Source organism: Carassius auratus, chromosome 7 (assembly GCF_003368295.1).
Source record: "Carassius auratus strain Wakin chromosome 7, ASM336829v1, whole genome shotgun sequence".
Lineage (NCBI taxonomy): Eukaryota > Metazoa > Chordata > Actinopteri > Cypriniformes > Cyprinidae > Carassius > Carassius auratus.
The window spans coordinates 33,682,776-33,705,471 of NC_039249.1; the positions used below are offsets into that span (position 1 = coordinate 33,682,776).

General features: G+C 38.7%; 1 protein-coding gene across 3 annotated transcripts; it reads left to right on the top strand.

The window, feature by feature from the left end:
- The first annotated feature begins 3,540 nt into the window (after positions 1 to 3,540).
- On the top strand, positions 3,541 to 22,620 carry casq1b (calsequestrin 1b). 3 transcript variants are annotated; one of them, XM_026268647.1, is made up of 12 exons: positions 3,541 to 4,059; positions 11,780 to 11,812; positions 13,868 to 13,961; positions 15,108 to 15,208; positions 15,271 to 15,382; positions 15,473 to 15,546; positions 15,937 to 16,067; positions 16,174 to 16,219; positions 16,308 to 16,362; positions 16,434 to 16,534; positions 16,929 to 17,003; positions 22,162 to 22,620. In XM_026268647.1, the coding sequence occupies exons 1-12, from the start codon at positions 3,823 to 3,825 to the stop codon at positions 22,393 to 22,395; spliced, it is 1,293 nt and encodes a 430-aa protein (XP_026124432.1). In that variant the 5' UTR covers positions 3,541 to 3,822; the 3' UTR covers positions 22,396 to 22,620. The 3 variants fall into 3 exon arrangements, with proteins under 3 accessions (XP_026124432.1, XP_026124433.1, XP_026124434.1); XM_026268648.1 differs by lacking the exon at positions 11,780 to 11,812; XM_026268649.1 differs by lacking the exons at positions 3,541 to 4,059; positions 11,780 to 11,812 and adding an exon at positions 11,977 to 12,036.
- Positions 22,621 to 22,696: the final 76 nt, after the last annotated feature.

Consider the following 22,696-nt stretch of genomic DNA (forward strand, 5'->3'; position numbering starts at 1 on the left):
TAGAATGAAAAGTAGCTCATTCAAAAATCTGTATTTTACTTGAATCATGTTACACTGTTTTCATGCAGTGTCAATGAAATGTATTTCTATACACAGTTTCACACTAATAATAGAGTTTCTAAATCCACATCCCTGTAACGATGTAGAAAACATCTTCCTCTCTTCTAAAGAGTTTTAGACCCTATGTTGTGCTCTATTTGTGGAAAGTGCCATTCACAGACAGAGAGAGCACATGCTCGTGTGTCATCTGATGTTCTGGAAAGATCTGTTCCGCTGGATTCATCCTGTGATGTCACTGTGTGTGTGTGTGTGTGTGTGTGTGTGTGAGTGTGTGTGTGAATGGGGGTGAGTCAACAGAGAAACAAAGAAAATGCAGAGTCATTTAACAGCGTACCTCTCTCGCTATTGCACTCTCGCTTCTTCTTTTAATAAAACAGCAGCTGGATCTGTGCTCGCTGAATTAGATTTGAGCTGAAAACTGACCACAGACACAAAACAATATAGGATTCACAGCCAATCTTTTACTTTAGCAAACTCTGTTGAAAACTTTAGTTCACACAATTGAATGCAATTTTGTACTGTAAAAAATATGTTGAAAGGATTTAAGATTTAAATAAAACAAATATGTGTGTGAATTTTACAAGAATGCCTTATTTCAGTCTTTCTACTCTTAAAAACACACATTTAATTCTTGTCATTTTTGTAGTTATTTGTGAAGTGAAAACCCTTTTATTTCTTCAGTGCACAGACAATATTCCTTCTGTGTGTGTATATTGATGTAGATGATGTTGTTTGGAAAAAAATGAATGTGTCAAGCATTTGCTTAATGCTCAGTTTTGTCCACGATTTGCTTGACGATGTAAATCCGTCTTAATAAATATTCTGTAATGAAATGGAATATACCGGATTTTCCGGACTATAAGTCACAATTTTTTTTCATAGTTTGGCTGGTCCTGCGACTTATAGTCAGGTTCGACTTATTTATCAAAATTAATTTGACATGAACCAAGAGAAATGAACCAAGAGAAAACATTACCGTCTCCAGCCGCCGGAGGGCGCTCTGTGCTGCTCAGTTCTCCTGTAGTCTACACTGAGGACACAGAGCGCCCTCTCGTGGCTGGAGACGGTAATGTTTTCTCTTAGTTCATGGTTCTAAATAAATGTGATTTATAGTCCAGTGCTACTTATATATGTTTTTTTTTTCCTCATCATGACATATTTTTGGACTGATGCGACTTATACTCAGGTGCGACTTATAGTCCAAAAAATACAGTAATCTGAAAAACTGTTTTGTTCTTCTTTAGTAGAGTTTACTTTGTTTTTTTTTTTTTTGTTTTTTTTTGACTTTTCATGTAACTGGACAACCATACACAATTTAATTAAATTAAATGTAAAATAAAATCATAATAAAAAAATCATTATTATAAATAAACATTCAAAATGACAGCTTTATTTATTACGATCAAAACCAAGCTCAGAAAGTTGTAATTCCAGAGTGTCCCAGTGAAATGATGTTTATTGCCTCTTATAATGCGATCAGACTTGAAGGCGGTGTTATTCCCAGTATGCTCTCAATGTCGTTTGCATGACTGTGGTTAATTAACTCGGCTCTCTGCTCGTGTCAAACCATAATTACCCTCCCAATTAGACTAGAGCCGAGCCACAGTTTAACCGTTCCTCGTCAGAGACTCGGGAGCAAGCAGCTGCTAATGTGAGCGCAGATGTCTGCTCCAGTATAAAGTGAGCGTGGTTTAGGACTGGTATTAGTTGTGTTTCATTGCTTTGCTTTTTACATTTTTCTATAAATGCATAGAGGGTCAACCGGGTCTTTAGATGGTCAGTTGTCAAACTACTGCCTCTGGTGCTTCAGATGACCCTCACCTCAAACAGCCAGAGAGACTCAAACCAATAACCATCAGCACACTCCAGCTTCAGCGAGCAGTCCGTCACGCTTGCAGTCTCCAAGCAACGAGGTTCACCACTAAAAGATTTCTGAGAGAATATGAACAGAGCATTGCAGCCCTTTTGTGTCTTTGTGCACATTAGTGACCGGTGTATCTTACTGTCACTGACCTGCAGCAGACGGACATCTGTGTCTAACCCATCGACTGTCTGACCATCAGTAAACACGTCAGGTTTTCTTATGTATAATGTCTGCATATGTTCCTGACACTGTGTCAGTAGTGTAGTCTTGGGCAAATGTTGTGTTTGCATGCGATGCATTACGTGATAAACACTTTGTCACTGCTGAGAAAGATGAGTGCTCTTCTGAGAGCATATGCACACAGGCAGAAGCTGAAGTATATTAAATATATTCTGTATTAATATTCACAGTGCTGTTTCTGGCTCCTTATTTCTGGTGGCACACAATCAGTTTCCCGATATTTAATTATAATATATTATAATACAATAATATATGATGCAGTCATTGTGGTCCAAATCAAATAAAAAATGTGCTCTTAATGTGTTTCAAGTGATTCAAAGTATGTGAATGCAATCCAAGAGGATTTAGATAAAGTTGACAGACAATGCATAAATGTAAAATAATCCACTGATGCTTATTAAAGACCCTGCCACAAGAGGGCACTGTCAAAACATTTGGATGTGTGAGGTATCACTGTACTTTCTACTGTTACTCTCTCACACACACACACAAACACACGCACGCACGCACGCACGCACACACACACGCACGCGCACACACGCACGCACGCACACACACACACGCACACACACACGCACACGGACACACACACGCACGCACGCACACACACACACACACAAACACACACCCACACACACAAACACACACACACACATGCACTAATCTTGCTGTTGTTAAGCTATAAATGCATAATGACATCATCACTGGCACAGATTTCATATTTCTATTAATGTTCTGTTAGTGTCAAAGGACATGTGCCTAAGAACAGAAATATATATGAATATATTGTTCCAGTCCATGCATCCACTTCAGCAGCCCACACATAACTCAAGAGTTTCAGCCTGCAGCACATGAAATATAAGAGCTGGGGTCAGGTGTCAAACTTTATTAATATCCCAGCTCAATGCTATGACTCTGTAAACGAATATTTGAGGGACTGTTTCGCTGCTTCATGTCCTGCTGCTTCTCATGAATGCATCTATGCACAAAACTCAAACATGCATGATTACGGCTCATGGATACCTCATTACTTGTATTGTTCAGTATGCATTATTCCCTGTAAATCCAGCATATGACCCTGAACTGAGAATGCACTGTTCTGAAATCATAATTAGCAATGACTGGCATTGTGAGATCACTCCTCTCTTGATAAATCCCAGCGGAGCACAATGCTTTGGGTGTGTTTGCTTTGGCCAGCAGAATCAGAGTGAAACTGGACACTTCATCTGTGCCAGCTCGACCGCGCAGCGACACAACACACAGTACACAGAGCCGCCATCTTCTTCTCAGCCTCCAAACAGGAACTTATTTTTAGCAAGGGTCAAAGCTAAACTCAATACTGCACTGGAATCCGGTCTCCAGCCCAGTACCTGTCTTCAGTGCACATGTCGCTCGGTTTGATCCTGTTGCTCCCAGCAGGTGAAACGGTCACGGCTCCTCCCACGGTCAGCATGTCTCTTGTTGGACTGGCGTCATCCCAAACCTCCGACCCCCGAGAGGCATACACCAGTCAATCTGCACATGTGTCTTTTTAAAAGGGAGCAAGAGAGGGTGGTGCACGCACGAATTGGACCTTGTTCCTAATAGTTTGGCTTTAGTTAGGAACAAAGTAAAGATCAAGTCAATTGTAAACCTTTCAACTGACTCAGAACAGTGTCATGAAGTGGGGCTGGGTGCTGCTGGGGGTTCTGCTAACGTTTGGCTATCTGTGCTGGAGCGAGAAGGGCCTGGAGTTCCCCGAATATGACGGCAAGGACCGCGTCCATCAGCTGACCATCAAGAACTACAAGTCTGTGATGAAGAGATACGATGTCATGGTCATCTACCTTCACAAGCCTGTGGGAGAGGACCGCATGTCCAGGAAGCAGTTTGAAGTGGAGGAGCTAGCTCTGGAGGTGCGTGGAAAGCGTGAGAGAGAATGAGTGGGACGTCCGGGTGGATGCATGGACTGGGCTTTAGATGATGGGCTTGAATTTCAGTCCAGTCTTGATATACTTATACTTCAAGCATGATGAATTGGAACAGCTGCACTTAATGCACTTGAATTGTGTGAAAGTAGTCCAACTACAGATATAATGAAGTATAACGTATTAAGCTGAAGTGGAACTAATGCAAGTGTACTTCAGTGTCATCTTGCACGGAAAGACCGGATACAATCCTCATCAAAAGTGACATTAAAACACCTTTTAGGCTTCATATTAAGAAATGTGCACCGTGCACAAGTAGTTTTCCAAATAAAGTCGCAGCTGTTGTACACTAGTCAAGGCTCCCTTGATGTGATCCCATTGAGGAGCCACAAAAGAAACATTTCTTTCTTTGTGTGCAGAAGATTTTAACAATGCTTTTCATCTACAAAGAAGCGTTTATGCACTGAAAGTCTCCATGCGTGTGAAAGGTTCAGTGCACCACAGAGGTCAGTAAAGATCTGTATTTTTAAGCGTGCAGGGGCTGGTGTTTTCAGCGTGCTGCAGTGTCCTCTTTCAGGTCAGCTGAGCTGCTGTCAGTCTCTCTCAGAGTCACCAATCTAGCAAGTCTCCAGTGCTTTCTGACTCTCTTTCTGTCTGTTATTTCACCATCAGCAGTTTTCAGGCCACAGATCTTCAAGGTCTCTCATCCCACTCTCTCTGTCAGGATTCAGGCTCTCTTACACTGGCTTTCACATGTCCTTTACAGTTGTGATAGAGGTCAAACATTATGAAACCAGAAGCTGAGGCTGTTAATGCAACAAAATATGTTGATACAGTATATCCATATTACTTCTCTAATCTACCTCAAGAAAGCTAAGAAAACCAATAGGTTTCAACATGACAAGGCATCTAGCTGATGTTTTTATCCAAAGTGATTTACAAAAGTAAACTTACAGTGATTGAAGCAACAAAACTAACAAATCAAGTTAAATCCCCAAAGGTAAAGCCATAATGCAGCATTGGTTATTTAAGACATTCTCAATCCCAAACTCATAAAACAATTCTACATTAAAAATTAGGGTAACACTTTAGAATAAGGTTCCATTAAATAATGTTAGTTAATGTATTAATTAACATGAACAAACAATGAATAATACATTTATTACTGTATTTATTCATCTTCGTTAATGTTAGTTAATGAAAATACAGTTATTCATTGTTAGTTCATGCTTATTCACAGTGCATTAACTAATGTTAACAAGCACAACTTTTGATTTAAATAATGCATTAGTAAATGTTGAAATTAACATGAACTAAGACTTATAAAAGCTGTAGAAGGATTGTTCTTGCTTAGTTCATGTTAACGAAAGTAGTTAACTAACATTAACTAATGGATCCTTATTCTAAAGTGTTACCAAAATTAGTTCAGGCAAACAAAGAAGTCAATTCTAAACTGGTACTCACTTCAATTTGTTGGAGTTAAAGTGTAAATATAAAATGAAGTAAACCCTACTCAACTGTCCTGACACTGTTCTCGTTGTGCGTTGGGGCTTGTGTAATTAATAAGGATGATTTTTCCAGCTGTATTTTTCCAGCGTTTTCCCACTGCTTTTGTTGTTAGGTTTAGTATCTTTCAAATGTATTTATTTATTTATTTTATTTTATATCTGAGTTAATTTTCTACTTGAAGTGACACATTCATACTAAAAACGAGACCGTCACAGTCTCTGTGTATCAAGTACTGAAGTCTCTGTGTTCAGATGAGTGCCACGTCACTAATGATGCAGATGTGATTTTCACAGCAAATGCTAGTAATAGTTGTGCTAGGTTCCCACATAGATCATAAACTGAGCTTATATTAGCTACAGATTTTCCTGGGAGACGTTTCTTGATATGAAGATATGATGAATCATAAATTTGGATTACAATTAGCAATAAACAAATATGCTGCTTGCTTATGTGCATAATCATCAGTCATTGACTTTAGCTTGAGTGCATGCTACTCATGATCGAATTAAACATATTGTGAGTGAAAATGTGACGACTCAGATCCAAAAGAGTTGAGTACGGTCTATTAGTTGAAGTATTTGACATGGACTCGCCATTTAGACTGAGAAATTAAAGATATATTTAATGCTTTTTTGAGAATTTACCTCAAATTTCTGTCCTTAGTTCTTATAAAGTTGTACATTACGGCACTCATTGTACAGCGTCTTATTCCCGTTCATTGAGCTTGGCTGTGTGTTATTCCTGGTGTTCGTCTTCATCAGAATGCAGTGTTTGAAGACACCGTGTGTTTAATCTCTTAAACTAGCGCAGCTGGTGTGGTGTGGTGATTTCTGGATGTTTCCTATGAGCTGCCACATCAGGAGACGACTGTAAGGGCGAGTGCGTTCCTCATCTGACTCTCAGACACATTTAAAAGTGGGGGAAAAGAGGGTAAAGCGGGGATGTTTTCTGTCCTGTTCTAAATCAAGCTATACTAGGTTTCTAGAGAGTCTCAACATGATGCTCGGTCCATTCTGACTGGACCGCATCTGCATCTTTAAAATCCCCAACTCACAGATGCCATGGAGAATAAACTCCTACAGTATATGAGTCCAAGCTGCTGCTTTCAGCATATGTTCATGCTCTTCATGTAAATAGTAAGAAGTGTTGCGGTGATGGAATATGACAATATCTGGTTAGCACCCTACCAAACCCTAGTGCAACACATGGGTGGCTTTGGCAATGAAGAAACTGAGATGAATCCGTGACATCCAGATCTTCTTAAGCCACCACCAGAATAACTGCTGCTATCTTGGGCTCTGTCTGCTAGCGGCTAATTTTAGCGTGTATGACCAATGTCCTCACATTGAGGCGCTCTGTCCTTCTGTTGCTCGTTCTGCTCTTGCAAGTTCTGGATTGTTTCTTCTAGTCCTCACTTACCAAGTTTCTGCTTCATTTTCCTTGTCTTTGTCCATATGCTGTCAATCCAAGACAAACTTTGTTTGAGTTTAAGCTGAAAGTGTGCCATCTAGTGGATCTGGCCATTGATAGAGCTGCTGGAAACAATAAACCAACACCTCGTCTCAATCTCACTGTGAACTACACAGTGTTCGTTTCTCAAATCGAGCTGTGGAAGAGAGCTGTAAGTGCACTGTGGTTTCTTTTCTCCGTTTGTAGCCAAGAGCAGCACTGTGAGCTGATTCACAAATGCATCATTTCTCATGTTAGACAGACTTTATTTGAGTCTGCCAATAACAAAACTTGTTGTTCTTGTTACATAATCAGCAAAATGGTGCGGCAGATTAAGAGCATCTGAAATATTCAGCACAGCATGGCAACACTCGCATATCATGAAGTTACAACACAAAAACTACTCTTTTATGGAAGAAAACCAATAAACTTTCTCATTGTTTTGATTGGCCTCAGTGTGTGACTTTTATTATTAATGATGAATAATGCTGGGATGTATTCATATCTCTTATTCATGTCAGAAAATGACTTTCACATTTAGTGAATTTAAAGATTCAGTGACTGGTCTGAGTTAATGCAGAGAAGTTCAGCCAAACCACAGTCGAATCATTATTTCAGTCGTTTCAGTGTCTCACATTACAAACCATCATCGCCAGTTCAGCCATAAATCAGCACAAATTCTGGACATTATCAGCTGGTCATGTACAGTAAGAGTTGCTCCTTGCTCTTTTCTAAGTCACTAGAAGCATCTGCTAGAAGCACAAATGTATTCCTTCTGATACACAGAGACTAATCTTTATGGACATTATACGCTTCATCAGGTTGAGTTCAGAACAAGCAGAGGATGCTTATAAACAAGCATTCATTCTGATGGAAAAAGTCAATTCTCAGTTAGTTTTGGGAAACAAGCTCAGTTTTTGTAATCGAAAGCTATCAGACCTGTTTTCTACCTCCTGCACTTCCTTCACAAAACTGAATTCTCTTGAAGAAACATACTAACCTTCAAAGTTCCCAGAGTGCTTTGCTCTCCGCCATGATTTTAATATATCTTAGATTTCTATGAGAAGGTAAAAACCCACTACACATCTTCATGTCATAGTTTTTGAGAAACTGAAAAGGCACTTGTCAAGATAAGTAACTTTACAGCTCAAATAAAACACTCTTGCTGTGGTTCTTCTGGCATCACTGTAAGGTGGCCAGTAAAGACAGAGAACATCTCATCATTTCCATGTTAGACCTCTTTGGTTAAGCTGCCTTTGTTTAACTTGGTTTAGATCAGATCAGATCAATCCAGGTTGTACTATACGTTTTCCTTGAACGTGATAAATCTATGGAGCCAGAAGAGTCTCAATAAGGATAAATGCACACACTACATTCACATATGCCACACAGGATGTGTGTGCATTTATCTTTATTGAGACTCTTCTGGCTCCATATAAATCCTCCATCCTTCACGGTCTGGACCCGTCGTGTTGTTCTCTTCACATACAGATCAGCCGTGTGCATCTTTCATGGTGGAGACTTACGTGATGATCTCTGAGTGCTTCAGGGCACATATGAGTTATTAATGCAGGAGACACAAGCTGTTTCCCCGACACAAATACTGCCTTTCACCGTTATTATCACACAGTCACGGCTGCTTTGTTCAGTTTGTTCTGGCACAAGCAGATCCATGCGTCGATAACAGGATTGTTATCTTTTAGTGATATTAAATATAGGCCTTCATCTTGATATTAATGAAGGACTCTGAAACAGCTTCAAAGGATGATTGTTTTCAGTCAGATGCAGTCATGACATGAAAGAAGTTTAATGCCAGAAGTAAAATATAAATAAATAATCTACAATACGATCTAAATGATAGATTTCATTATAGACACACTTTAAGAGTATGTTTTTACACAGTTTCATAATTCCCCTGTCAATGATGTGACAGGTTTTCTGTTAACCCGTCGGTATAATCACGTTCACATCTGCACGTGAGTCTTCATACAGCTGTAAACCCGACGGACAGGGTGCATCTGGCCTCCGTCGAGGCTTCATGAAGGAGTAATCAGACGCTTCATTATCTTTCTCTGTGTGTTTCCATCACTGCTGTGGAGAGTGTGCTCTTCATGACTTCATATTCAGCTGAATCACTCTCTGAAGAGCACTTGCATCTCTCCAGCATCGACTGCGAGGATCTCAGGCCGCACAGAAACCCGAGATCCACTGCTGTCAGGGCTTTAAAGTACGACGCGACGACATCACGTGTGACAGCTGGAGGCACAGTATAAGAGAAAACAGATGCAGTTTAATAAAACAAGAACTGACTGAAAGCAAAGTCTCATTTACAAAGTGTCTCAAACGATTTTGCACGTTGGATTTATGTCTCACAATGGTGAGCTATCGACTGCATATATAAACTTCTGAGATGGGAAAACAGTCTGCATTAAAGACATAATATCACAATTTTTAGTAATAAAGTCCAAATTGTGAAATATAAATTCACAATCATTAGAAAAAATGTCAGAATTGTAGTTTTTCTAACCAATCATGTTGCTCTGATATTCTTTTTTAATTGCCTTCATTTTTTATGTCTTGTAATGTCCTTCATACTCAATTTGATGCAGAAACTAATTTTAATTTACACATTTAATTGCAATTTTAGTCTTGTTTCCATAATAAAATAACTTGTATATTTGTATATTAACTATGAAGTCTTTCGTGCATTTATTGAAGCTTCTTGTATTTCCACTGTGTGTGAAGTGTGCAGAATAGCCTCGTCTTCCCTAGCCTTCTTCACACATGAACCAGAACTGAATTTAAAACAGTGAATCCCTGGCAGGAAACACATGAATATGATCATCAGGTATATGATAATATAATAATCATGTAAAACAAGGGCATTGCTGACCGGCAGAGGAGAATAAAGTGAATGTGAAAGTGATTGAGCGCTGAATGTTTCCAGCTTCAGTAGATATCATCTCAGTGCCTTCAGGAAGTAGTTATGATTTTAATATGTCTTGCTCTGTGGTCCTAGCCGTTTCATATTTCCCAAGTGGACTCATACGGCAAATGTTCACTGAAGTGTTGATCCTAAATTTTGGTTCATCAGATTAAAAGCATCCTTCTTTCTGGTTGGCTCTTTGGCGTCTGTCATCACTCTGTGTTCGTGTTGAGCTGCTTTACAGCGTCCTCTCTCTGCAGTTCTTGAAATTGAACTGAATTTAAATTGAAGATGCAACACTGCAATTCAAGTGAGAATGTAAGGATTTAACTGGAATTCAAAGAAATGTGCATACCTTTAGCTATTTTTCAGTGTTGGATTGGTGAAGTCTTGTTTGGAAGTTTTGAAGATGTTTCAGAAACCTTGAATGTTTAAAGTCCTTACACACCGAGAGAGCGAGAGACAGAAGAACACATTAACATTGAGCTGCCGAACTGAAAATGTCTCTAAGGTTAGATGGAGCTGACCTTCTCTGGTACATATTTAGATATTTAAAGATTTTTATATTTTTCTCCGGAACCCATTAACTTCTGAAGTGAAGGTCAGACCTCTCCGGTCATGTTCAACATCACAGAATAAAAGGAATAAAACATTTTGATGGGAAATGTGTCCACTGGGCAATTCAGTTTCTCTTTACCATCTAAAGCACAGTCGTTTGAATTCGACCTTTCAGTCCTTCGACACAAAACATCCACGACTGTGTCAAAAATGATTCAGATGTTTAAAGAAATGCCCCTTTTTCTCGGTTTCTACGCTTCTCTCTCTCTGTCTGAACACATCATTTCAGCTGTCAGCTTCTCACAGATAGACATACTTCAGCATACTTCAGAGCGATGCTTATTTTACAATAATAATAATAATAATAATCTCCGAATCTAACAAAAATGTGTAAATGGTTTTATTATTTAATTGTCTAGACACCTTTGAAGGATTGGGGTGGTGGGGGTTATATTAATTGTGAATAGTGAACAGTTTGGTCTTTTTCACAGTTTTATCTAAAAGAGATACAGGTCAAACTGGCAAGGTTTTTTAGTTATTGCATGCAGTTTGGAAGTGAATCTACATGTTTAAAAATAATGTCCCATCCACACTAAACCCAATCCAAATCCTGAATGGTAGCAAGCATCAGATAAATGCTGAAGACCGTGTGGTTTTAACTTCGTGTTTAACTTCCTGTGATTCTCAAGCCCTTCACATCACAGGAGCAATGCTACACCGGGTGCGCTCCTGAGCAAGTTTATGTGCTGCAAACATCTACATGTGTTCGGTTACAGATCATGCACTATAGTAAAAGTGTTTTCAGCTCATCACATAGTAATGTGCAAGGATCTGCCCAAAAATAAACATTATTAATTGACAATCTGCCACTGTAATCATGCTTTGTGTGAAACATGAACAGAGTTGATGGTATTACACTGTAAATAAATTACTTTTGGAAGTTGCAATTATAGAGAAATTAATACATTTTGCAAGAAAATACTATTTCATTCTTTCTGATTAATAATGTCATAGTTAATTAAATGTTTATTACCCTTTTTGAGTGTAATTATTTAGTCACTAGCAATTGTTATAAAGTAACTCCTGCACCTTTATTGCAGGAGCATGCACAAAGCAATTTCACAACATTTCAAACAAAATTAGTTTTCAGATCACCAGCAGTTTGGGCTTTATTGTGCTTCACTATTTGACATAACTGTGATAGCAGCAAGCAGAGTAATTGTAATTTCATGCTCCTCTCTAAAGTCCCCTGACCTTTCTCTGCAGCTGCTAACGAGTCCCGCGGCCCTGACGTACCAGGTATGTTTAGGTCCTCAGGTGACTTGTGTTTTCATCTGTTCTTCTTCTGTGTTTCTCAAGTCTGGCTTGTCACTAAAGCTTCATCCAAAATATCTGAACAGCATCCTTCCCCCTCGCTAGGGCTGTCCACCCTAAAGCCCTTTATGAGCGGTCTGTAAGACCCATGGAGAGAATGAATGATGCTCCTTCAGACGTGTTGGATGTGGCCTGTGAGAGCTGTCACAGTGAGTTTCCACAGGATAGCACTTCCTGTGAGGCCGAGACAACGAGTGACCAGCCGCCATTAACACATCTGTCCGCTTACTGTGAATGTGACGCTCACCCGGAGAGGAGCAGAGCTTGTCCCGGCGTCTACAGCGCTCAGATAGATGGGGACAAACTCTGACGGAGGAGTGGAGGAATGAAGCTGAAGTGTCTGGTTGTGAATGTGGTGTGTTTGACGCTTGTGTGCTGATTTATTACAGTCAGGGATGAAAACGCTCTGATCATGAAAACGTTCACCATACACTCACCCTCATGCTAGTCGAAGCCAGCGACATCTGTCAGCATTGATAACATTATTTTCAAGCATCAAGTTGAAATATGTGCATGATGTGAGGATTTCAGCTTGTTATCGTGTGACTAGAGAAGACTTGAGTCACACCACATCGATCACACACTGTCCCTTCTGTCAGAAAGAAGCACACTTTAGCATCATTTTAAAACGAGTATCATAGTTTAATAATATATAAATATGTTCTGAATGTAATGTTTTCACACTCTTAACTGCACGTTTACTACAATTAATTGAAAATGCATGAATATTATTTCAATTATAAAAATGCAATTATATGTACTTTAGACTGTTTTTGACCAACTTAAGTAGATTTTAAGTACAACTTAAGTACGTCTTTATCATTTCAGCATTACATATATCATCTTTGAAATATGGTTAAAGTGTAATTTCTTAATGTAGTTTAAGATGATTACACTTTAATGACATTTCAGTTGAAATGAGTATATCTTGTGTTTAAATACATTTCCAATGAAATTGCAATGTAGTGCATTTAAAATATATTAGCTGTATATATATAATGTAATATTGAATAACGCATGAGTCAGCACATTGAAATGTGTATGTGAAACAAGGATTTAAAGTAAAACTATTTCAAAGTTCACTTAAGTGTGTTAAGTGTTCACTCATGAAAGTGTCACTCTTTAAGTCACTGAAGTAGCCTTTTAAATATTAAATATTATATAATCTGGAAGTACAGGTTTTATATATATATTATATATATATATACAAATTTGATGTGCACATAAAATACAGTTAAGCACACGTCTTTCTCACTCTGTTATTCTTTTATTTCACTCAAATGTAATATGGGTTATGCATGTCATGATTGTGAGTAAATCGATTTAGATTTTGTGATATGTAATGGGTTGCAATGGTTTTGTGATATGTGAAGTCAAAAACAAGTCAAAGAGGAGTCCTATAAAGGGTCAAATGAGTTTGTTAAGGTGGAATTTAAAGGAAGCTGCAGTACATTTGACTCTTGAAGGTAAATGAGAGATGTATGATATTCCTCATGTTTTTAATGTGTTGAATGTGTCTGTTATGTTATATATTCTGATAGTTCAAGCGTGTGTGTATACGAGAGAAACTGCAGATCGGTCACATGTGTGTGTTTATGTGTGTGTTTGACCCAAGCGACAGCACACAGGACAGTAACCACACATCACACCTGTGTCCATACGTCCAGTCTTTGACGAGCCCGTGGTCAGATCCCTTGTCTCTCTTCAGCTCCGGTTTCACACTGATTTAGAAAGTGCAGAGGCAGCACTTCTGCTGTTAGCTGTGACATCCTTGAGTCTCGTGTGGCTTCGAGTACGGAGTCTGAGAGAGGGGTGTCTTCACCTCATTGGGTCGTGTGTTTAATGGCTGCATTATGGCTGTTTTACTGAACACTGCTAGTAAATGACTGAGTGCTCTGCATTGATGCACTGTTTGTTCAGCTCTGACAGACTCTGATTTACACTTGTATACAGTACATTAACTCTTTCTGATTCCTGCAGCTTGCTGCGCAGGTGCTCGATGATCTCGATGACGAGGACATTGGATTCGGTCTGGTGGACTCAAAGAAAGACCGAGCTGTCGCTAAGAAGCTGGGTAATATGAACCGTTATCTTCTGTTGTCTGACTTCTGCTCTAATTGTAGTCAATCAGAAATATTCACAAACAAACAAGTGACACATTGAATTAAATGAGAAAATGTGAAAGTAAAACAGCAATAGTCTTTATTTATTATTAGAATGTGCAAAAAAAAAAAAAAAGAAAGAAAGATGAACACAGGCAACTTATAATGTATTAGCCTCAAGCTTACTACAATAATCACTCTTTCAGTCATCATTTATTCCTCAATTTATTCATTTGTTCCAAACCTAAATCATTTTATTTCTTCCATGGAACACACACACACACACGCACACACACACACACACACACACACACACACACACACACACACACACACACACACACACACACACACACACACACACACACACACACAAAACTATCAGTATTCAGTAGAATATCCATGCTGCTCTTTTCCATACAATGAAAGACCAGCTCTAAAAAAGCATTAAAAGGACAATATAACTATGAACTAGATATGAATAGCTTTAATTTTATTGACTACTGTTAACCCATTTGTGCCCATTTTTTCTGAATGGTTTCATGCATATAGTCATGTTAATAGTGTCCTGTGTGAACATGGTCTGCATTTATTTTCCCCAGGTTTTATTTTATTTTCTTGAACATCGTATTTGAATATGCTTAAATTTAAACATGGGCTTAAATTTAACAAATATAAATAAACACTTTAACACATGTATTGCTCATGGTGTTAGTTAATTCATTAACTGATCTACTTTGAAATGATTTTTACTTAGAAACTGGTGGTAAATTTCACAAATGATAACAAATAAACAGTATTCAAATCATCTTTATTTATATCTTGACAACTATATTTGTGGTTTGAGGAGCAGACTGATCTTTAAGAGGTTGACGTCATGAATAAGCAAATGATTGTGCTCTTGATCTGTTGTTTTATGTCGTTTGCATAAATAAGACGTGTTCTTGATCTGTATTTTTTGATACTAGAACAACATTATTATTATCAAAGCGTTGTCTTTTGAAGTTAAGAGTTGGGATTATGATTGGCTGATAAAACTGTTGTTCTTGTGTAAACCATGTTGATATAGTATCTGTCTTCAATCTCCTGATCCACTCTGAATGGTGTGTTTTTGTCAGGTCTGCTGGAGCTGGAGAGCATCTACATCTTTGCAGATGAGGAGATCATCGAGTACGACGGAGAGCTGGCGGCCGACACGCTGCTGGAGTTCCTCTATGACGTGAGTGATCATCATCATCTAAAGCTCATTGATTCCTGACTGAGCGCTTCTTCTTCTGTCAGGTGATCGAGGAGCCTGTGGAGATCATCAGTAATGACCGAGAGCTCAAGGGCTTCCATCACATCCAGGAGGACATCAAACTCATGGGCTACTTCAAGAGCCACAAATCTTCACGTTAGCATGCCGTTACACATGAACCTAATTCTGATTAATCATAAACTTGTAAAAAGCAGCTTCCATAATAACGACATTGTTATTTCTCAGACTTCATTGAGTACGATGACGCAGCTGAAGAGTTTCATCCCTTCATCAAGTTCTTTGCCACATTTGAGCCAAAGGTAGATTCATTCATTCATTCACAAATGGATATGTGGTTACTGAATGATGTTGAAAATAGCCTTTTAAAGCAAGAACAAAATACAGTGAGATGGTCCTGTGGCTCAGTGGTAGAGGCTTTGCAGCCGCACAAGGTTGTGGGTTCGATTCCCAGGGAACACATACTGGTAAACAATCAATAAAAATGAATTGTTTAGTCTGAATGGACTGTAAGTCACTTTGTATAAAAGTGTCTGATAAATGTAAATGTAAAAAGACACTCTGTCTCTCTACACATAAAATGTACAGTTAGGTAGAAAAATAGGTTTATTGTATACTTTGTAATGACTATAATCCTTTAATGATCTCTGTACTCATTGTGTCTGGTCTTGCTTATGTCTGAATGTTTCCAGATCGCTAAGAAATTAAACCTGAAGATGAATGAAGTGGATTTCTACGAGCCCTTCATGATCAAACCTGTCACCATCCCTGGGAAACCCTACACGGAGGACGAGATCGTCAGCTTCATCGAGGAGCACGACAGGTGAACTCTGACCTCTGCTCAACAGCTGGAGAGCAATACAACATCACAACCTTTCCTCAGAAGTCCTCTCAGAAGGATGCTTGTGTAACATCTTTTCTCATTTTAGGCCAACTCTAAGAAAGCTGGAGCCCCACAGCATGTATGAGATCTGGGTACAAACAAACGCTGTCCAGTATCTAAAACTAGAGAAACAGGAATATTGAGCAGTTGTCGTGACTTGATGATTTGTGTCTGTTTCAGGAAGATGATATTAATGGACAGCACATCGTGGCCTTCGCTGAGGAGTCTGACCCTGGTAAACACAGATTGAGAGTCTCTGAGGGGTTTGTGTGTGACTCCAAATGACTGAATGTTGACTTTTACCAGACGGTTATGAGTTCCTGGAGATCCTGAAGGAAGTGGCTCAAGAAAACACAGAGAACCCAGACTTAAGCATCATCTGGATCGATCCTGACGACTTTCCTCTGGTATGACGAACCTCTAGAATAATGTATACATTAAATACACCTTTGATTTCTCCAAGAACATGTTTTTGAACAATGCATCTATAGCATTGTGTCTTTATAGATGATCAATGTCATTTTTACATTTGCCATTAAGCTGTTGTTGATAAAGTGGTTACATATTTTCATAATACCTACAATCAACATAATGATCATGTCTGTTTGATTCTGCTGCCCTCTACTGGAGATAATTGACCACTGAATGAGTTTAATGAGTATGTGGGGCACATCGGCTCTAAAAGCCTCGAAGGATTATTATTTTTTTGTTTGTTTGAGTGGATTCTCATTTACAAATGCAGCTTCTCACAATGCATCACTTACATGTATGTGAACCTCAGTTTGACCTTTGACCCCTCAGATGGTGCCGTACTGGGAGAAGACCTTCGGCATCGATCTCTCGTCTCCTCAGATCGGTGTGGTGGACGTCGAGGACGTAAGCACATCATTTATCTTTCATGCCACTGACCACACATCCATCTCCAGGGGGTTTCACAGCAGTGTCATAGAAGAACTCTTTCTGGTTCCCCAAAGATCCAAGAACAGTTCTTAAATCCAGATATCTTTAGCATTAAGGTTGAATACTTGTTGGCAAATCAGTGTCACTGATTCTTTAATTCAAGTGATTTGTTCAAACCAGTGATTCATTCAGGAACAAAGCAACTGACTGTGATTGTGAAAAAGGATGCTGAATCTCTGAACTGATTCGTTCAAACTCTTAGAAACCTAACACTGCTATGTATTGCTGCAAGATGCAAAATTTTTGCTTTGTCTGGAACAACAAACCTGATTCCAAAAATGTTGAGACACTGTACAAATTGTGAGTAAAAAAATGTAATAATTACCAATCTCATAAACTTATATTTATTTCATAATAGAATATAGATAACATATCAAATGTAGAAAGTGATATATTTTGAAATGTCAAGTCACCTATTGGCTCATTTTGGATTTCATGAGAGCTACACATTCCAAAAAAGTTGGTACAGGTAGCAATAAGAGACCGGAAAAGATAAATGTACATATACAGCTGGACAGCTGGAGGACCAATTTGCAACTTATTACTTCAATTGGGAACATGATTGGGTATAAAAAGAGCCTCTCAGAGTGACAGTGTCTCTCAGAAGTCAAGATGGGCAGAGGATCACCAATTCCCCCAATGCAACAGCGAAATATAGTGGAGCAGTATCAGAAAGGAGTTTCTCAGAGAATAATTGCAAAGAGTTTGAAGTTATCATCATCTACAGTGCATTATATCATCCAAAGATTCAGAGAATCTGGAACAATCTCTTTGTATAAGGGTCAAGGCCAGAAAACCATACTGGACCCACTTTATATTAAGTGGCCTTAACTACTATGTACTTGCATTTTAATTAATAATTTAGTACAATGTACTTATTGTGTACATACATGTTTTTACATTGTCCTTATATTAAAAAAAACAACATGTAATTACATCTGTATTTAATTTCTGTAATTACATTTATAATTACACTGTTGACCCATACTTTACACCTTAACCCACCCTTAAACTTACCCATACCTCCAACCCTCTCCCTAACCTTACCCTATCCCACCTCAATAGCAGCAAAAGTGTTTTACAATACAATATGAACACAACAAGTACATTGTACTTATTTTTTTTATGTAAGTACATAGTAGTTAAGGCCACCTAATATAAAGTGGAACCACCATACTGGATGCCTGTGATCTTCAGCTCTTAGACAGCACTGCATCACATACAGGAATTATACTGTAATGGAAATCACAACACGGGCTCAGGAATACTTCCAGAAAACATTGTCGGTGAACACAATCCACCGTGCCATTCGCCGTTGCTGGCTAAAACTCTATAAGTCATGAAGAAGCCATATCTAAACATGATCCAGAAGCGCAGGTGTTTTCTCTGGGCCAAGGCTCATTTAAAATGGATTGTGGCAAAGTGGAAAACTGTTCTGTGCTCAGAAGAATCAAAATTTGAAGTTCATTTTGGAAAACTGAGACGCCATGTCATCCGGACTAAAGAGGACAAGGACAACCCAAGTTATTATCAGCGCTCAGTTCAGAAGCTGCATCTCTGATGGTATGGGGTTGCATGAGTGTGTGTGGCATGGCCAGCTTACACAACGACGAATCCATCCTTGCATTGGCTGCTACCTCCATCTGGTCCCCGGCCTCCTCCATGGCTTGGATGAGGGGAACCTCAGCCTGGAGACAGAGATCATATACCTTCCACCGCCATGCCAAGAAAATAGGGTTGAGGAATGGAGAGTATGGTGGAAGATATAGGATGGTGAAGTGTGGATGTTGCTGAAACCAGTTCTGAACCAGAGCAGAGCGGTGGAAAGACACATTGTCCCAGACAACAATGTATTGCATATGATCGATTTGATTTGCTGCGGTTATGTTGTGCAGTTGGTCCAAGAATGTAAGTATGAGTGCCCATAGGGCCATGGTGGTGGAGGACCCTATCTAGTCTTATATTACCCCCTCGTTGCCCTGGGACATTGACTATACCCTGTGCCCAATGATGTTTCTTCCCCTCCTTAGTTTTCTCGTCAGGTGGAACCCAGCCTCATCTAAGTAAATGAACTCATGCTGGATCTCCTCTCCATCCATTCGTAAAACTCTCTGAAGAACAGTGTCAGGCAGAATCGTGTAGTTCAGTGTAGATCTAGTATACATATTACAGTACAGTAGAGATTATGAGACAGTCTGCAAGATCACACTGCTAAAGTGAGTACATACCTCTGTGTAATCATGCCGCAGTCATTTCACCCTTTCAGAATTGCACTCAAAAGGCACTCAATAAATTTGCTTCATTTGAATATGTTTTTTTTTTTAGGAAACATGCCAGTGTTGATGTTGAGACCTGATGGATATTGTTGAAACTGGCGTGGTTATTGACGGTGTTAGCTTGGAGCTGATTGAGTGTTATAGCATTGTTGGCCAAAACCATGTTTACTATCTCTCTCTTGCTGTTCTGTGAACATTGGAGGCCTTCCCCTTGTCCTGACCTTTGTGCGGATCTCATTTGTCAGATTCGGTCCTCTTTGAGCACCTTCTTGTCTTCCTCTTCCTCCAGCATGGCCTCCATCTCTTCCTCTGTTGACTCCTCTTCCTCCTCCTCCTCCTCGTCTTACTCTTTCTCTGACTCTTTCCATTGAGCTTGAAGACCGATGAACTCACCTGCTGCTTTTTAAAGTTTCATGCATATCTTAATAACACAAATTCTAATTTGAAGCCGAGTCTAGAGTTCTCCCTAACAAATATCCATTCCTTAGATCTGGAGATATCAAAAGATGACAGGTGAATTGCACACGTCCGTGTTTAGAAAACCCACTGATCGGTATACTATACTGAGGGCAGAAAGCCACCTCGGTTAATAGAGAATATCACTTTTGGCCGATTTCAAAGGATTAAACGCATTTGTGACTCTGAAGACCTTTTTGATAAAAATGCTCAAGAAATGATTCAAAGGTTTAAGAAAAGAGGATATAAACACAAGACCTTAGAAAAGCTAAAGAAATTAGTAGAGAACAGCTTTTGGTTCAGAAACAGAGGCGACAACAAGAGCCAAACCAAGTTTATTTTGCTACACAATACAGTAGTTAAGCCAATAAGATAAAGCATATAATCAAGAAGAATTGGGACATAATAAAAGGTGATACCATCTTAAGAGATGCACTGCCGGAAGTACCTACTATCACCTTTAAACGAGCTACGACTTTAAAAGATAGTCTTGTGAAAAGCTACATGCCTCCTGTACAGAATAAAACTTGGTTAAGCACAAAAAGAGGTAACCGTAAGTGTGGAAACTGTAATCACTGTAACAATACGTCAAGTCCAATACTTTTATAGATGTGACATCAAATCGTGAATACAGCATATACTCATTTATTAACTGTAATACCTCATTTGTTGTCTATAGACTAGAATGTCCTTGTGTCTGTTTTTATATTGGAAGAACCAAGAAAGATTAGCAGAGCACAAATATGCTATAAGAACAAGTAACCATCAATATCCTATTGCTGTACATCATAAAGAGGCGAATCAATGGAAGTAGTGATACTCCAAAAAATGTTTTTCGGATAGAACATGTTAAATTATCACCAAGAGGGCGAGATAGACGTAAAAATGTATACTTTAAAAGCTGATCAATACCCTGGTCTAAACTTGGAATTGGATTTTTCTCCTGTTTTGTATCTGACTATATGCACATGTCAATGTTTTTGCTATATGTATCTATCTACATTGACATTTCAAATTGTATCTAGATATGGAAAGTGGTAAAACATAGATATTAAACACATTATATTAAAGCACATATTTATTAGAGCATAAAATGAGATTATATCTTTTTCACAATGTAACTTCTTTCTGTGAATTGTCTTATACAAAGCAACCTCTTCTAGATGTATCTATTTATATTGATTATTTTAAATTAGCTTGATGTGGGAACTGGTTAAATATTGACTGTTTGACTTGTCTTATCCAAAGTAACTAGTTGTAATTGCTTCTTGTCAGGTGATACCTGTGCGGATGAACACCTGTGCTTCCAGGTCATGTGACCACATACAGATGTATAGCACGCAGTCTAGAGACTGCCATGTAGAATTTGCCCTGAAGAAGGCCACAGAGGCTGAAACATGCCAAAAGTTTAAATAAAGGCTTTTTAAACATGTATTCATTGTGAGTGCCTCAGAACTACTGTTTATTTGCTTATACACCTGATTGGTGTGTCTACAATTAAGCAAACCAGTGTTTCCACACCTGATGACTGTGTTAACCCAGTTGAACCAGCGGTAATTTAACAGTCAGTGCTTTGGTATTGCAAGGAAGTGACTACATGATAGATTTTTGTGTGTAATGTATGTTAAGTGTGTAGAGTTTTGCAACAAATGTGAGGTTGACAGTGTGCTTATAGTTGTGCAAACATGGGCTGATGTTTAGCTACTTGAGTATAAGGGTTTTGCTGTACTACTTTTAATTTTAGTGTGTAACTAATCCAAAAACCTGTAAACACTTGATATCTCATCTATGTTGTATTCTGAATGAAATACTGAAATGTGAAACTTCCACATCATTGCATTCTGCTCTTATTCACTATTTGTACAGTGTCCCAACTTTTTCGGATTCAGAGCAAAAAAAGGCAATATTACATCTAAAATATAAATGTATTAACTTATTATTGTATAGAATCAGTATATTCATGTGCAATCGTGTTGATATTCTGGAAATATTTTTTAAATATATGTTATACACATATACAAAACAGGAATGAAACTCTGACCAGTGAGCGCATGCATTTTATCTACTTGTGTTGATCGATTTAATCATAATTGAATTATAGTTGTTATAAAGTAATTGTTAACTCATGCAGTTCAAATCGAGTCATTCTCTTCAGTAAAGCGACTCAGTCATGTGTCATGTACTTCATAAGCACAGCTTCTTTTCTGCTGGACGGAGGTGTTGGATGTTTGTGATTATTAAGCGTGTGTCCAGCACAATCTCGCGGTAGATTGATATGAATTAGTGAAATCTTGTGTGTGTGTGTGTGTGTGTGTGTGTGTGTGTGTATGTGTGATTCTCAGGCTGACAGTGTGTGGATGGAGATGGATGATGAAGAGAACATGCCGACCGCAGACGAGCTCGACACCTGGATCGAAGACGTGATGTCTGGAAGAATCAACCCTGGAGACGAAACTGACTACCACCATGATGATGATGAAGAGGAGGATGACGAAGATGATGAGGGTGATGACGACTACAACGATGATGATGATGACGATCAGGATGATAATGATGAGGATGAGGAGGATGAATAAATGATCTCAGAGTTCACATCCTCACAATCTGAGCGGTCCTGTGATTGTGTCTCGTCTCGTGGTTTAGCTCTTCACCTCTCATTCTTCACGAAAATAAACATAATTTCTCTTCACCTGTTTCTCTGCCAATGAAATACATCTACTGAGAACATTTTGATATTTGTATTGACTTTTACAGCAGAGTAAATGATGCGCACTGGAAGGTCTTAAATAAAAGTTAAAAGTAAACAAAAAAAATCTTTTTTTTTTAAGTTTTCTTTTTTGTTCCAACATAGATGCAACAAGAAGTTAAGGATAAAAA

Bases quoted from the DNA above. Each gene is read 5' to 3' on its own strand.
- casq1b (XM_026268647.1), top strand. From the start codon at position 3,823: ATGAAGTGGGGCTGGGTGCTGCTGGGGGTTCTGCTAACGTTTGGCTAT. The intron at 16,220-16,307 runs GTACAAACAAAC...TGTCTGTTTCAG, and splicing joins ACAGCATGTATGAGATCTGG to GAAGATGATATTAATGGACA. The intron at 16,363-16,433 runs GTAAACACAGAT...GACTTTTACCAG, and splicing joins CGCTGAGGAGTCTGACCCTG to ACGGTTATGAGTTCCTGGAG.